Source organism: Ranitomeya variabilis, chromosome 4 (genome assembly GCF_051348905.1).
Source record: "Ranitomeya variabilis isolate aRanVar5 chromosome 4, aRanVar5.hap1, whole genome shotgun sequence".
Classification (NCBI taxonomy): Eukaryota; Metazoa; Chordata; class Amphibia; order Anura; family Dendrobatidae; genus Ranitomeya; species Ranitomeya variabilis.
Window position 1 is genome coordinate 624845164 of NC_135235.1, and position 15407 is coordinate 624860570.

The following is a 15407-nucleotide window of genomic DNA, read 5'->3' on the forward strand; positions in this document are numbered from 1 at the left end:
TCGCTATGTGTGACGGGGCCTTTACAAAACACAATTTAGCTGTATTGTGGACCACTATGAAGCAACTAGTTCTACAATTAATTGCAGACACTGAACCAGTAGGGGGTGAGAGATGTGAGATTTTATCAGGAACCTAGCAGAATTCAGATGTAGCTGTGAGTGGAGTAGAAGAGGCCAGAAGAAGATGCAGAAGGTAAAATAACTGAACAATATACATCAACCAGAGCTCAACTAAACATACAGAATATAAAAATAATACACCAAATAACTATGAACTTTCCTAATGGTGTGGGAAGGTTCAAGAGCGTACTGCTTGAGGAACTGAAGGACAACACCTAGGATGTAAGGAGAGACTAAGTGCACACAGGCACCGTAATGCCAGGGATAAAGGTAAGCCACATCCGAAAAGTTAGTGTTAGTAAATGGACATGGCTTAAAAAGGTCAAATTACAGTATTTTGTAGACTCCAGCAATCCCTCCTATGTAGTCCATAAAGACGAGGTGGATTGGGCCTTCTGGATAAAAATACGTATTAGCTGTCTGTTCATATGTCTACAGTTAAAGATTGGTGCAGACACGATTCGGTGAAGCCATGGGTACAAATAGAACAAAGCTTTACAGAGGCCACTATAGCTGCTCTCCCCTGGTTACCTTCCATTTCCCAAACTTCGTTGAAATCTCATCCTACAATTAGTGCTACACTCTATTGCTGCTCCAGACCAGAGATACACACACTTCTTCTCAATCCATCTAATTTATCGCCTATTATCGTCTCTCCCCTGGTCTGTCAGACTGTTTTCAAACTTTGAATCTCTCAGGGAAAGTTTAGGGGCTTCCAGATTGGCACAGATAATGATTGGCCTTCATTTGAGGCACTTCAAGCTATTGTTGACCCCTTGCCACTGAGCACATGATGTTCTCTCCAAGTCCGCCACTTTGTTCAATCTCTTCCAAACTACGCTCAATACACACAAACCCTTTCCGCTTTTGATACTCTTTGTATGGGTGAGAGGGTGATTCGCCCTGCACTTTCCTTTGTCAACTCAATGCTAACTAATCCAATGGATCAGCCTCCAACCAGATTTTTAAAACAAAAGGAAGAAGACTTGGGCATCACTCTCTTCATGGAACAAAGGGAAAAGGTGTTGTCCTTGGTGCAGAAATCTTCCATAAATTCCTGGTTTCAGGATGCTAATGTCAAGCTTCTTCCACGGTGGTACAGGGTTCTGGTTAAGTTAAACCAAACGTTCCCCTCTACTGACCCTAAGTGTTGGAGATGTGGATCAAGTGAGGAAAATTTCCTTCATATCTTTTGGTCCTGTCCAGGTTTACAACCGTTCTGGACTAAAATGAAGAGCATTATCAGGTCGATGATGGGCATTTCTTCTGAAATGGGTTCTGAACTATTCCTTCTACAGCTCTGTGAAACTTCCGTTTCCTCCTACAAACGATCTCCATTAAGATTTTTGGTGATGGCTGCCAGAGTTTGTATCCCGCTGTTACGGAAGAAAGCTATTCCACCTAGCCCATTCCTCTGGTTTTCTAAGGTCAATGACTTAATGTACATGGAGGACTTGACAGCTTCGCTCTACAGTAGATATGAGGTCTTCTATAAAACATGGTTCTACCGGATGGAATTCAAGCACTCCAGTGAATATGGTATACTTGTGCAAATTAACCCTCAGCAGACTTGAATGTCATTTGGGTTTCTGTTCGAATGAATTCCTGGATTGGGGCAGTTGTCTCCTCCATCCCATCCCCAACCCCTTTTTTTCTCTCTTACATCACACTTTCATTTCTCTTTCTTCATGGCTGAAGTTCTACTCTTTTCTATTCGCTCTTCTTCTCCTTCCTATGATAATATGAAAATTGGGCTGAACTAAGGTCACAATGTGGATTCTTGTTCATGTTACAGATGTTTTGGTAAATATGTATAATCTATGACTTTATCTATATATTTGCTGTGTTTTTTTTTCGTTCCTAAATTAAAAAAATACAGTATTTCACATGCTAAAGCAGAGATCTGTGCTCCAAAGTTGCATTCATTGTTTGTCAATTTGGAGGATACAGAAAACATGTCTTTTGGCACCCGACTCTAGAAGCTGTAAATGAAAACGCACAAGATATCCCATCACAGGGTAGAGTGTAGTGAAACCCTCAAAGGCCCAATCCATTTAATATACAGTACAGGTCAAAAGTTTGGACACACCTTCTCATTTAAAGATTTTTCTGTACTTTCATGACTATGAAAATTGTAAATTCACACTGAAGGCATCAAAACTATGAATTAACACATGTGGAATTATATACTTAATTTCAGTTGTTTCACACTTTTTTGTTATGTCTTATAGTCTAGGTTCTTCAAAGTAGCCACCTTTTGCTTTGATGACTGCTTTGCACACTCTTGGCATTCTCTTGATGAGCTTCAAGAGGTAGTCACCGGAAATGGTTTTCACTTCACAGGTGTGCCCTGTCAGGTTTAATAAGTGGGATTTCTTGCCTTTTAAATGGGGTTGGGACCATCAGTTGTGTTGAGCAGAAGTCTGGTGGATACACAGCTGATAGTCCTACTGAATAGACTGTTAGCTGCTTTTTTCTTGCCATAATACAAATTCTAAGTAAAGAAAAACGAGTGGCCATCATTACTTTAAGAAATGAAGGTCAGTCACTTCGAAAAATTGGGAAAACTTTGAAAGTGTCCCCAAGTGCAGTGGCAAAAACCATCAAGCGCTACAAAGAAACTGGCTCACATGAGGACCACCCCAGGAAAGGAAGACCAAGAGTCACCTCTGCTTCTGAGGATAAGTTTATCCGAGTCACCAGCCTCAGAAATCGCAGGTTAACAGCAGCTCAGATTAGAGACCAGGTCAATGTCACACAGAGTTCTAGCAGCAGACACATCTCTACAACAACTGTTAAGAGGAGACTTTGTGCAGCAGGCCTTCATGGTAAAATAGCTGCTAGGAAACCACTGCTAAGGACAGGCAACAAGCAGAAGAGACTTGTTTGGGCTAAAGAACACAAGGAATGGACATTAGACCAGTAGAAATCTGTGCTTTGGTTTGATGAGTCCAAATTTGAGATCTTTGGTTCCAACCACCGTGTCTTTGTGCGACGCAGAAAAGGTGAACGGATGGACTCTACATGCTTGGTTCCCACTGTGAAGCATGGAGAAGGAGGTGTGATAATGTGGGGGTGTTTTGCTGGTGACACTGTTGGGGATTTATTCAAAATTGAAGGCATACTGAACCAGCATGGCTACCACAGCATCTTGCAGCGGCATGCTATTCCATCCGATTTGCGTTTAGTTGGTCCATCATTTATTTTTCAACAGGACAATGACCCCAAACACACCTCCAGGCTGTGTAAGGGCTATTTGACCAAGAAGGAGAGTGATGGGGTGCTACGCCAGATGACCTGGCCTCCACAGTCACCAGACCTGAACCCAATCGAGATGGTTTGGGGTGAGCTAGACCGCAGAGTGAAGGCAAAAGGGCCAACAAGTGCTAAGCATCTCTGGGAACTCCTTCAAGATTGTTGGAAGACCATTTCCGGTGACTACTTCTTGAAGCTCATCAAGAGAATGCCAAGAGTGTGCAAAGCAGTCATCAAAGCAAAAGGTGGCTACCTTGAAGAACCTAGAATATAAGACATAATTTCAGTTGTTTCACACTTTTTTGTTAAGTATATAATTCCACATGTGTTAATTCATAGTTTTGATGCCTTCAGTGTGAATGTACAATTTTCATAGTCATGAAAATACAGAAAAATCTTTAAATGAGAAGTTGTGTCCAAACTTTTGGTCTGTACTGTATGTCACAGCATTGATGACAATTTTTTTGTTTACTTAAATGCATGTAATTAGGCTAAAAATAATTTTTGCATTCAGGTTTCATTAAAAGGTTTGCGCAGTTCGTCTTTTATAACCTCTGCATTGAAGGCTGCAAAATGACTTAGCTGAGAATCTGTTAGTGAGCTCATTTTCAGATGACTTAGGACCACAGACCACATCAAAGTTAAATGTGCACGAAAACAAAGACCCTGTAAAAGCCAGATGTACAGGTGCTTATCACAAAATTAGAATATCATCAAAAAGTTAATTTATTTCAGTTCTTCAATACAAAAAGTGAAACTCATATATTATATAAAGTCATTACAAACAGAGTGATCTATTTCAAGAGTTTATTTCTGTTCATGTTGATGATTATGGCTTACAGCCAATAAAAACCCGAAAGTCATTATCTCAGTAAATTAGAATAATAAAAAAAAAAAACCTGCAAAGGCTTCCTAAGCATGTAAAAAACTCCCTTAGTCTGTTTCAGTCGGCTCCACAATCATGGGGAAGACTGCTGACTTGACAGATGTCCAGAAGGCAGTCACTGACACACTCCACAAGGAGGGCAAGCCACAAACTGTCATTGCTAAAGAAGCTGGCTGTTCACAGAGTGCTGTATCCAAGTATATTAATGGAAAGTTGAGTGGAAGGAAAAAGTGTTGTAGAAAAAGGTGCACAAGCAACCGGGATAACTGCAGCCTTGAAAGGATTGTTAAGAAAAGGCCTTTCAAAAATTGGGGGAGATTCACAAGGAGTGGACTGCTGCTGGAGTCATTGCTTCAAGAGCCACCACACACAGACATATCCAGGACATGGGCTACAAGTGTCACATTCCTTGTGTCAAGCCACTCATGTCCAATAGACAACACCAGAAGTGTCTTACCTGGGCCAGGGAGAAAAAGAACTGGACTGTTGCTCAGTGGTCCAAGGTGTTGTTTTCAGATAAAAGTAAATTTTGCATTTCATTTGGATATCATGGTCCCAGAGTCTGGAGGAAGAGTGGGGAGGCCACAATCCAAGCTGCTTGAGGTCTAGTGTGAAGTTTCCACAATCAGTGATGGTTCAGGGAGCCATGTCATCTGCTGGTGTAGGTCCACCATGTTTTATCAAGATCAAAGTCAGCACAGCCGTCTACCAGGAAATTTTAGAGCACTTCAAGCTTCTCTCTGCCGACAAGCTTTTTGGAGATGGAAATGTCTTTCTCCTGCAGGACTTGGCCCCTGTCCACACTGCCGAAAGTACCAATACCTGGTTTATAAACCACACTATCATTGTGCTTGATTGGCCAGCTAACTCACCTGACCTTAACCTCATAGAGATTCTATGAGGTATTGTCAAGAGGAAGATGAGGGACACCAGACCCAACAATGCAGACGAGATGAAGGCTGCTATCAAAGCAACCTGGGCTTCCATAACACCTCAGCAGTGTCACAGGCTGATCACATCCATGCCACGCTGCATTGATGCAAAAGGTGCCCCGATCAAGTATTGAGTGCATTTACTGAACATACATTTCAGTACGCCAACATTTCTGATTTTAACCCCTTTCTGACCTCGGCCGGGATAGTACGTCCGAGGTCAGATACCCCGCTTTGATGCAGGGCTCCGGCGGTGAGCCCGCATCAAAGCCGGGACATGTCAGCTGTTTTGAACAGCTGACATGTGCCCGCAATAGCTGCGGGTGAAATCGCGATTCACTTGCTGCTATTAACTAGTTAAATGCCGCTGTCAAACGCAGACAGCGGCATTTAACCGGCGCTTTCGGCCGGGCGGCCGGAAATGAACGCATCGCTGATCCCCGTCACATGATCGGGGGTCAGCGATGCTTCTGAATAGTAACCATAGAGGTCCTTGAGACCTCTATGGTTACTGACCGCCGGTAGCTGTGAGCGCCACCATGTGGTCGGCGCTCATAGCACACCTGCATTTCTGCTGCATAGCAGCGATCTGATGATCGCTGCTATGTAGCAGAGCCGATCGCGTTGTGCCAGCTTCTAGCCTCCTATGGAGGCTATTGAAGCATGGCAAAAGTAAAAAAAAAAAAAAAAATCAAACCTACACATATTTGGTAACGCCGCGTTCAGAATTGCCCGATCTATCAATAAAAAAAAAGCATTAACCTGATCGCTAAACAGCGTAGCGAGAAAAAAATTTGAAACGCCAGAATTACGTTTTTTTTGGTCACCGCGACATTGCATTAAAATGCAATAACGGGCGATCAAAAGAACGTATCTGCACCGAAATGGTATCATTAAAAACGCCAGCTCGGCATGCAAAAAAATAAGCCCTCAACCGACCCCATATCATGAAAAATGGAGACGCTACGGGTATCGGAAAATGGAGCAATTTTTTTTATTTTTATAGCAAACTTTGGATTTTTTTTTCACCACTTAGATAAAAAACATGTCATGTTAGGTGTCTATGAACTCGTAATGACCTGGAGAATCATAATGGCAGGTCAGATTTAGCATTTAGTGAACCTAGCAAAAAAGCCAAACAAGTGTGGGACTGCACTTTTTTTTCAATTTCACGGCACTTGGAATTTTTTTCCCGTTTTCTAGTACACGACATGGTAAAACCAATGGTGTCGTTCAAAAGTACAACTCGTCCCGCAAAAAATAAGCCCTCACATGGCCATATTGACGGAAAAATAAAAAAGTTATGGCTCTGGGAAGGAGGGGAGCGAAAAACAAACACGGAAAAACGGAAAATCCCAATGTCATGAACAGGTTAAAATAATTTTTCAAACTGGTGTTATAAAGTATTCTAATTTACTGAGATAATGACTTTTGGGTTTTCATTGGCTGTAAGCCATAATCATCAACATTAACAGAAATAAACAGGTGAAATAGATCACTCTGTAATAATTCTATATAATATACGAGTTTCACTTTTTGTATTGAAGAACTGAAATAAATTAACTTTTTGATGATATTCTAATTTGGGAGAAGCACCTGAAGCATAATGTTTCATGAATCCCCAATTGCAAACATTATCTTTTTAGTCCCAAATATATGCAAAAAGTCCCAAGAGGTGGACAACCCCTTTGCTCAACTGTAGCGGCAAATATTTTGATTTTAATTAACATGCTCCTCTCTGCAAGATCTGATATATCAACTGTACAAACGGCTGCATAAACTAATCAGTGGCCATTCGGCATGATTGTGAGTCACCACCCACCAGCATCTCGCTTGAAACACTGCTGCGAAACATTCCTCTCCACGGGAGATCTGGGTAATTCACAGGCGCTTCGCTTTTCATCTCGATAAACTCTAAACTTTTCTTAGAAGATGGAATGCCGTCTTAGCAACACGACGACCTATTACAGGCGGGCACCGAGCGGCCGTCTCAATACCCCCAGTAGGTGATCTGAGATCATATGTTTCCAGCAGAACAGCGCTCAATACTTGGCAAGTAATTGCAGAAAAGAGGAAAGCAGAGTTCAGCTCCATCTCTGTCTGGCAGCTTTACAAACCAGCCTACTAATGAGTTGGGATGCAGGTTTGATTTTATATCATTAAAGCAACTTTCTAATAGATCTGGAATTTCAATTCCTCAGCATTAGCACAATTTCTGCTTTCTCCTGGCTAAAAACTCATCCCAACTTAGTCCTGCTCACACAGTTTGGCAGGTTGACCTCTACAGGTCTTTCGCTTGCCCACCTCAACATCACTACAAGTTAATATTCTTCCCCTTCTGACAGCTGCAAAAATAGTCCCAGTATGTACCCTAGTAAATCTCCTTCCCCCTCTGGCAGCTGTAAACATGGTCCCTAGTCAGATTCCTTACCCCTCCTGGCAAATATAAATATAGTCAATAGTATCTTCCCTAGTCAGTCTTCTTCACCCTTTGACAGCTGTAAATGTAGCCTTCTGAAAGTTCCCTAGCAATCTCCTTCACACTCTGGCAGACGTAAACATAGCAACTATTCATTCATCTTTTCTCTCTGGCAGTTGTAAATTTAATACCCAGCAGTTTCCTAATTTAGTCTCCTTCTCCCTTTGGCAATAGTAAATATAATCTTTGGTAAGTTCCCTAGTCAGTCTCCTTTATCCTCTTGCAGCACTGAATGTAGTCTTCAGTAAGTCCCTGTCCGTCGCCTTCTACCTCTGGAAGCTGTCCTTGGAGTCTTCAGTAAGTTCGCAAGTAACTCTACATCCCCCTCTGATAGTTTTAAATATAGTCCCTAGTAAGCTGCCTAATTCGGCACCTTACCCCTCCTGGCAGTGGTAAATAAGGTCCACAGTAAGCTCCCCAGTCAGTATTCTTCACCATCTGGCAGGAGTGAATATAGTGTTTAGTGTTTCTGGCAGTTGTAAATAAAGTCCCTAGTAAGATACAATTCAATCTCCTTTCATCTCTGGCAGTTGCGATATACTTGTAGTTCCCAGCAGGTTTCCAATTTAGTCTCTTTAATCCTCTGGCAGTGGTAAATATGTTATTCAGTAAGTTCTCAAATCAGTCTCCTCTTCCCGATGCAGCTGTAAATATTGTTTCATGTCAGTCTCCTCCATCCTCTGGCAGCTGTAAATGTAGTCTCCAGTATGTTCCAGATAATTTTTGTTCTCTTTTCTTAAGTAGTCTCCTTTCCCATCAGGCAGCAATAAATATAACCTCTACTAAATCCTTCTGTCAGTCTCCTCTCCCCAATGGCAGCTGTAAAATTAATCACCACCTTAATTACCCATTTTTCAGGATCTGTACAGTATTTATCATTTTTACTCAATAAACAACTCAGTTGAACTCCTGTTCATTTTTTTTTTACCTTTTCTTAGGCACTCTACTTTCCTCATCTGGCATCAATAACTAAATCCTCCAGTCAGTCTCCTTCCACTTCTGGGAGTTGTAAAATTTATCACCTTAATACAAATTTTTCATGATCTGTACAGTAACTAAAATTTTTTATATACCTAATAGGGTGAACGGCGTATTATCATACATGTACCAATGCTTACTGGTCCCTGCTAGTCTTAACTACCTGATGCTGTCTCGGAACCAACAGGAATTGTCCTCACAGCATCACTGTCACATCGATGACCCACAATAACTAAATCCTCCAGTCAGTCTCCTTCCACTTCTGGGAGTTGTAAAATTAATCACCTAAATACAAATTTGTCATGATCTGAACAGTAACTATAATATTTTATATACCTAATAAGGTGAACGGCGTATTATCACACATGTACCGATGCTTACTGGTCTCAACTTCCTGAACCTGTTTCGGAACCAACAGAAATTATCCTCACAGCATCATTGTCACATCGGTGACCCACATCAGCCAGTGATTGGCTAACCAAGCATTCACAAATGTGCTGGTCAACATTGAAAACAATCAGTAAGCAGGTCGTCAAACACATCACAAACAAGGTATCCAAAATCATATAATGCAATTTCTCATATCATAGACAAAGTACCTACCTAAGAAAAACTTATAAAACACCAAAAACTTATACCAACCAATAATATGATGAGTCGCGACACTTAATAGAATAAAATGCTATACCCATCCTTCTTGTAGAACTCCAGCATCATGTTATCGGTCGCCACGCTGAGAGGTCGCCTCGCCTGGTCATGCTGCTTGCGCTCCGAATGATCCATATCCGGAGAGGGCATGGAGCTGTAGTTGGCATTGTGGTTGGTGTGTACGGGGCTGCCGTAATTACCTGTCACATTAAATTCTATCTCTGTACGAAAAAAAAAAAGCCTTGTCCGTTGTCATCATTGACACTGGGCTTACAGACAGCTGCCTGACACTGAGCACTAGACAACATAAAACAAGTCATCATGTGTAGCCTGTACTCACCACCTGGGAAGAACCAGTCAGCATGTTGGATTATAGGCTCAATGATCCCTACGATCTGTAAGGACACTGTGGTCATCATTTCGGTGATATTGCTACAAAAAGGAAAAGGTAAAATAATTACACGAGACATACAAAGTTGTAATTATTCAATTGAAAACAAAGAAAAAATAACTGGAAACTGTCAGTGGGCTGCTGTTGATGGATCTGTATTTATTTCTAGGTGCTTTCAATGGATAAGTTGCAAATCTGATAGGATCACTGACAGTACAAACACAAAGTACTGCGATGTGCCGCCAGACCATACACATAATTACACCCCACTCTGTAGCCAGGCAGATATTATGCATTTATATGTTATTTTTATGTTTTGTATCAATATGCCAATCTGTTCCTGGCTAGTCATGCTATTACTAGAAGCAAGATAAAGACATTAGATCACCCTGCTTACTGACGGTTTCTAAGTAGCAAGCAGCCTGCTTACTGATGGTTCCTAGATAGCAATCGTCTTACTGATGGTTCCTAAGTAGCAAGCAGCCTGCTTACTGATGGTTCCTAGGTAGCAATCGTCTTACTGATGGTTCCTAAGTAGCAAGCAGCCTGCTTACTGATGGTTCCTAGGTAGCAATCGTCTTAGGCCGGTTTCTAAGTAGCAAGCAGCCTGCTTACTGATGGTTCCTAGGTAGCAATCGTCTTACTGACGGTTTCTAAGTAGCAAGCAGCCTGCTTACTGATGGTTCCTAGGTAGCAATTGTCTTACTGACGGTTTCTAAGTAGCAAGCAGCCTGCTTACTGATGGTTCCTAGGTAGCAATCGTCTTACTGACGGTTTCTAAGTAGCAAGCAGCCTGCTTACTGATGGTTCCTAGGTAGCAATTGTCTTACTGACGGTTTCTAAGTAGCAAGCAGCCTGCTTACTGATGGTTCCTAGGTAGCAATTGTCTTACTGACGGTTTCTAAGTAGCAAGCAGCCTGCTTACTGATGGTTCCTAGGTAGCAATCGTCTTACTGACGGTTTCTAAGTAGCAAGCAGCCTGCTTACTGATGGTTCCTAGGTAGCAATCGTCTTACTGATGGTTCCTAAGTAGCAAGCAGCCTGCTTACTGATGGTTCCTAGGTAGCAATCGTCTTACTGACGGTTTCTAAGTAGCAAGCAGCCTGCTTACTGATGGTTCCTAGGTAGCAATCGTCTTACTGATAGTTTCTAAGTAGCAAGCAGCCTGCTTACTGATGGTTCCTAGGTAGCAATCATCTTACTGACGGTTTCTAAGTAGCAAGCAGCCTGCTTACTGATGGTTCCTAGGTAGCAATCGTCTTACTGATGGTTTCTAAGTAGCAAGCAGCCTGCTTACTGATGGTTCCTAGGTAGCAATCGTCTTACTGATAGTTTCTAAGTAGCAAGCAGCCTGCTTACTGGTTTTTTCTAGGAAGAAACTGTATTTTTTTTACTCTACCATGCATAGAGTAAAAGGAATGAAAAAAATGCAAAAACTTGATTTTGCAAAACTACATTTACTAATTAGCTAAGTCAATTACCATCACCTTAAATCCACCATGAACGGGGTTTTATTCCTGCACCATGCTGATTCACAACTAAGGCCGGCGTCACACTAGCGAGTTTTACAGACGTATGAGCGCAGAAAATACGTCCAGAAAATACGCATTGCACATGGCCCAATGATTCTCTATAGGGCAGCTCCTATCTGCCGTATATTACGCATCCTTAATATACGGAATGTTACGGCCGTAGAAAATCGCAGCATGCTGAGTTTGTCAGCGTATTGCGCAAAAAATCCGCCAATGAAAGTCTATGGGGGCGAGAAAATTACGGATTACACACGGACCATGCGTGTGACTTGCGAGAAATACGCACCGGTGTTAGAGAGAAAAGCCGGTAATTCAGTGCGTGTACAGTAAAATCACACTGACAGAATAGAATAGGTACAATAAATGTGTACACATAGAATAGGTATGTATATACTGTATATATATATCAGTGAGACACACACACATATATATATATATATATATATATATATATATATATATATATATATATATATATATATTTATATTTCATATAGCGCTAGATAGCAGAAAAGCCAGTAATTCAATTGCCGACTTTTGCTATCTCCTCCACAAACCCAACAGGATATGAGACATGATTTACATACAGTAAACCATCTCATATCCCTTCTTTTATTACATATTCCTCTTTACTAATGTAAGAAGTGTCTGTGTGTTAAGCTTGGGGGCTCTAGCTATTAAATTAAAGGGTTAAATCCCGGAAAAAATTGGCGTGGGCTCCCGCGCAATTTTCTCCACCAGAGTGGGAATGCCAGTGACTGAGGGCAGATATTAATAGCCTAGGGAGGTACCATGGTTATAGGACCCCCCCCTGGCTAAAAACATCTGCCCCCAGCCACCCCAGAAAAGGCACATCTGGAAGATGCGCCTATTCTGGCACTTAGCCTCTCTCTTCCCACTCCCGTGTAGCGGTGGTAATTAAGGGTTAATGTCACCTTGCTATTGTAAGGTGACATTAAGCCAGGTTAATAATGGAGAGGCGTCAATTATGACACCTATCCATTATTAATCCAATAGTACGAAGTGGTTAATAAAACACACACACATTATTAAAAAGTATTTTAATGAAATAAAGACACATGGTGTTTTAATATTTTATTATACTCTTAATCCACCTGAAGACCCTTGTCACCTGAAATAAAGTTAAAAAAACCAAACAACAATATTCCATACCTTCCGTCGTTCAGTCTTGTCCCACGCTGTAAATCCATCTGAAGGGGTTAAATCATTTTACACCCAGGAGCTCTGCTAATGCAGCTGTGCTCCTGCCTGTAAAACTTGGTGAATGAATGGAATGCAGGGGAATGTACTGTAGTTACCTCGAGTCGCGGTGATGCGCCCCCTGCTGGATGAACTCATATGAACTCGAGCCTGGGAACCTTTCAGAATATTTTCCCACGCTCGAGGTAAAGAGGAATATGTAATAAAAGAAGGGATATGAGATGGTTTACTGTATGTATTAAACATAAATATATATATATGTGTGTGTCACTGACACATATATATATATATATATATATATATATATATATATATAGACTGTATATATGTTTTTAAGAATATTTCAGACGATGGATCCATGATATGTCCATTTTGCAAGCCTGCGCAAAAAAAAAATCGCCGTACGGAAGCCATACGGATGACACACAGATAAATTTGTGCATAAAAATCGCATCCTCGCATTGAATACGGAAAAGTGTTTTGGGACAATTACTGCGTATTACGGACCGTATTTTCATACGCCTAGTGTGACGCCGGCCTAAAACTACAAGGGACAGTCAGAATATCGATCTTTGTTCTTTAACCCCTTAGATGCTGTGGTCAATAGTGACAGTGACATCTAAACTCTAAACGGTTAGATAGGAGGAGGGGCTCCCTTTATCAATTTATAGCAATTCCCCTCCTTCCTACCCCTGTAACCTAATCGGCAGTAGTGATGTGTAGTCATGGCGGTCAGGGGTCTAACAATAACTCTATGGCTGTAATTTTAGTGCTCCGATTAGACCTAGGATCAAATAGGACGAGGGTGATCATGAGCAATAAAAGAAAAAGTTCAAGTCCCCGAAGTGAGATTAAAATAAAAAGTACAAAAATGTTGAACATAACGGTAAAAAATACAAAAACATTAAAAAAATTCAAGCACAATAAAATTATTTTCCCCTGTCAGTCTTTGCTTTAAGAAAAAAAAATAAAAACAAACCCCAGAAAATATAATTAGTGTCACCATGACCATAACGATTGCAACTAGCAAAAAAAATAATGTTTTTTTTGTTAGGTTTCGCTGTAAAAATAACGTCAGAATATTTTGTTCTTCCACATCCCAAAAAATGGAATTAAAATAAATCATAATTAACCAAAATGGCACTAACAAAAAGGTTACCCACCCTATTAAAAAAAAAAAAAACTCTGCTCTAAAATAAAAAAAAATTCTAACACTTAAAAAATAGGAGCAACCGCAAAAAAGATCATTTTTTCTTCAAAAAAGTGTTACAATTGTAAAAAAAAATATATAAATATACAGGTGCTTCCACAAAATTATAATATCATCAAAAAGTGAAAATCATTATATATGGTCATTACAGAGTGATCTATTTCATGTGTTTTTTTTCTGTTAATGTTTATGATTATGGCTTACAGCCAATGAAAACCTAAAAGTCATTATCTCAGTAAGTTAGAAAAATTAACAAAAAAACACCTGCAAAGGCTTCCTAAGTGTTTAAAAAAAAGTCCCTTAGTCTGTGTCAGTAGGCTCCACAATCATGGGGAAGACTGCTGACTTGACAGATGTCCAGAAGGCAGTCACTGACACACTCCACAAGGAGGGTAAGCCACAAAAGGTCATTGCTAAAGAAGCTGGCTGTTCACAGAGTGAAGTTGGAAATCAAAGTCCCAGAGTCTGGAGGAAGAGTGGAGAGGCCACAATCCAAGCTGCTTGAGGTCTAGTGTGAAGTTTCCACAATCAGTGTTGGTTTGGGGAGCCATGTCATCTGCTGGTGTAGGTCCACTGTGTTTTATCAAGACCAAAGTCAGCGCAGCCTTCTACCAGGAAATTTTAGAGCACTTCATGGTTCCCTCTGCCGACAGGCTTTTTGGAGATGGAAATTTAATTCTCCTGCAGGACTTGGCACTTGTCAACACTACCAAAAGTACCAATACCTGGATTACAAACAACAGTATCACTGTGATTGATTGGTCAGCAAACTCGCCTGACCTTAACCCCATAGAGAATATATGAGGCATTGTCAAGAGGAAGATGAGAGACACTAGACCCAACAATGCAGACAAGCTGAAGGCTGCTATCAAAGCAACCTGGGCTTCCATAACACCTCAGCAGTGCCACAGGCTTATCTCCTTCATTCCACGCCGCATTGCCGCAGTAATTGATGCAAAAGGAGCCTTGACCAAGTATTGAGTGCATTTACTGAACATACATTTCAGTAGGCCAACATTTCAGATTTTAAAATAATTTTTCAAGCTGGTGTTATAAATTATTCGAATTTACGGGGATAATGACTTTTGGGCTTTCATTGGCTGTAAGCCATAATCATCAACATTAACAGAAATAAACACTTGAAATAGATCACTCTGTGTGTATTGATTCTATATAATATAGGAGTTTCACTTTTTGTATAGAAGAACTGAAATAAATTAACTTTTGGATGATATTCTAATTTAGTGAGAAGCACCTGTATATGTAGAAAAAAATGGAAGTGCCATAATAATATTGGCCCAAAGAAAATGGGGAAAGAGAGCTGTAGAAAAGTAACTGAAATTTTTTTTAAAAAATGCTGTTTTTTTTCTTTTTCATCCCACTCCACCCACCATCTCAAAACAATATTTTTTTTTTATACCCCTCGACTTGAGCACCAAAATAGCATCATCAAAAATACAATACATCCTGCCTTTATGCAAAATACGGCAACACAGAGAAAAACAAAAAAAAATTGTGTAAAAGGGGAGAAAAACCACGGTAAGTAATTTCATAAATCACTAATAATAATTATTACAATAAAAATTAGAAAAACTTAAAATTCGCATTTTTTATTTTGGCATCACGAAAATCGATCATACTGACCCACAAAATGAGGGTCACTTACAGTGAAAGCTGTTAAAAAGTAACACAACCCCCCAAAAAAAGACGCAGAATAATTTTTTTCACATTTTCACCCCTCCACCATATTTTTCA

General features: G+C 40.5%; 1 protein-coding gene across 3 annotated transcripts in view; it reads right to left on the bottom strand.

Annotated features, from left to right (window-relative positions):
* The window catches only part of ARHGAP44 (Rho GTPase activating protein 44), a 126616-nt gene that overhangs the window by 21460 nt on the left and 89749 nt on the right, over positions 1-15407 (bottom strand). For all 3 annotated transcript variants that reach the window (XM_077253562.1, XM_077253561.1, XM_077253560.1), the window contains exons 15-16: positions 9639-9730; positions 9339-9519 (exon numbers count right to left, since the gene is read on the bottom strand). In XM_077253562.1, the coding sequence (XP_077109677.1) occupies positions 9339-9519; positions 9639-9730 (273 nt within the window). The remainder of the gene's footprint in view (positions 1-9338; positions 9520-9638; positions 9731-15407) is intronic.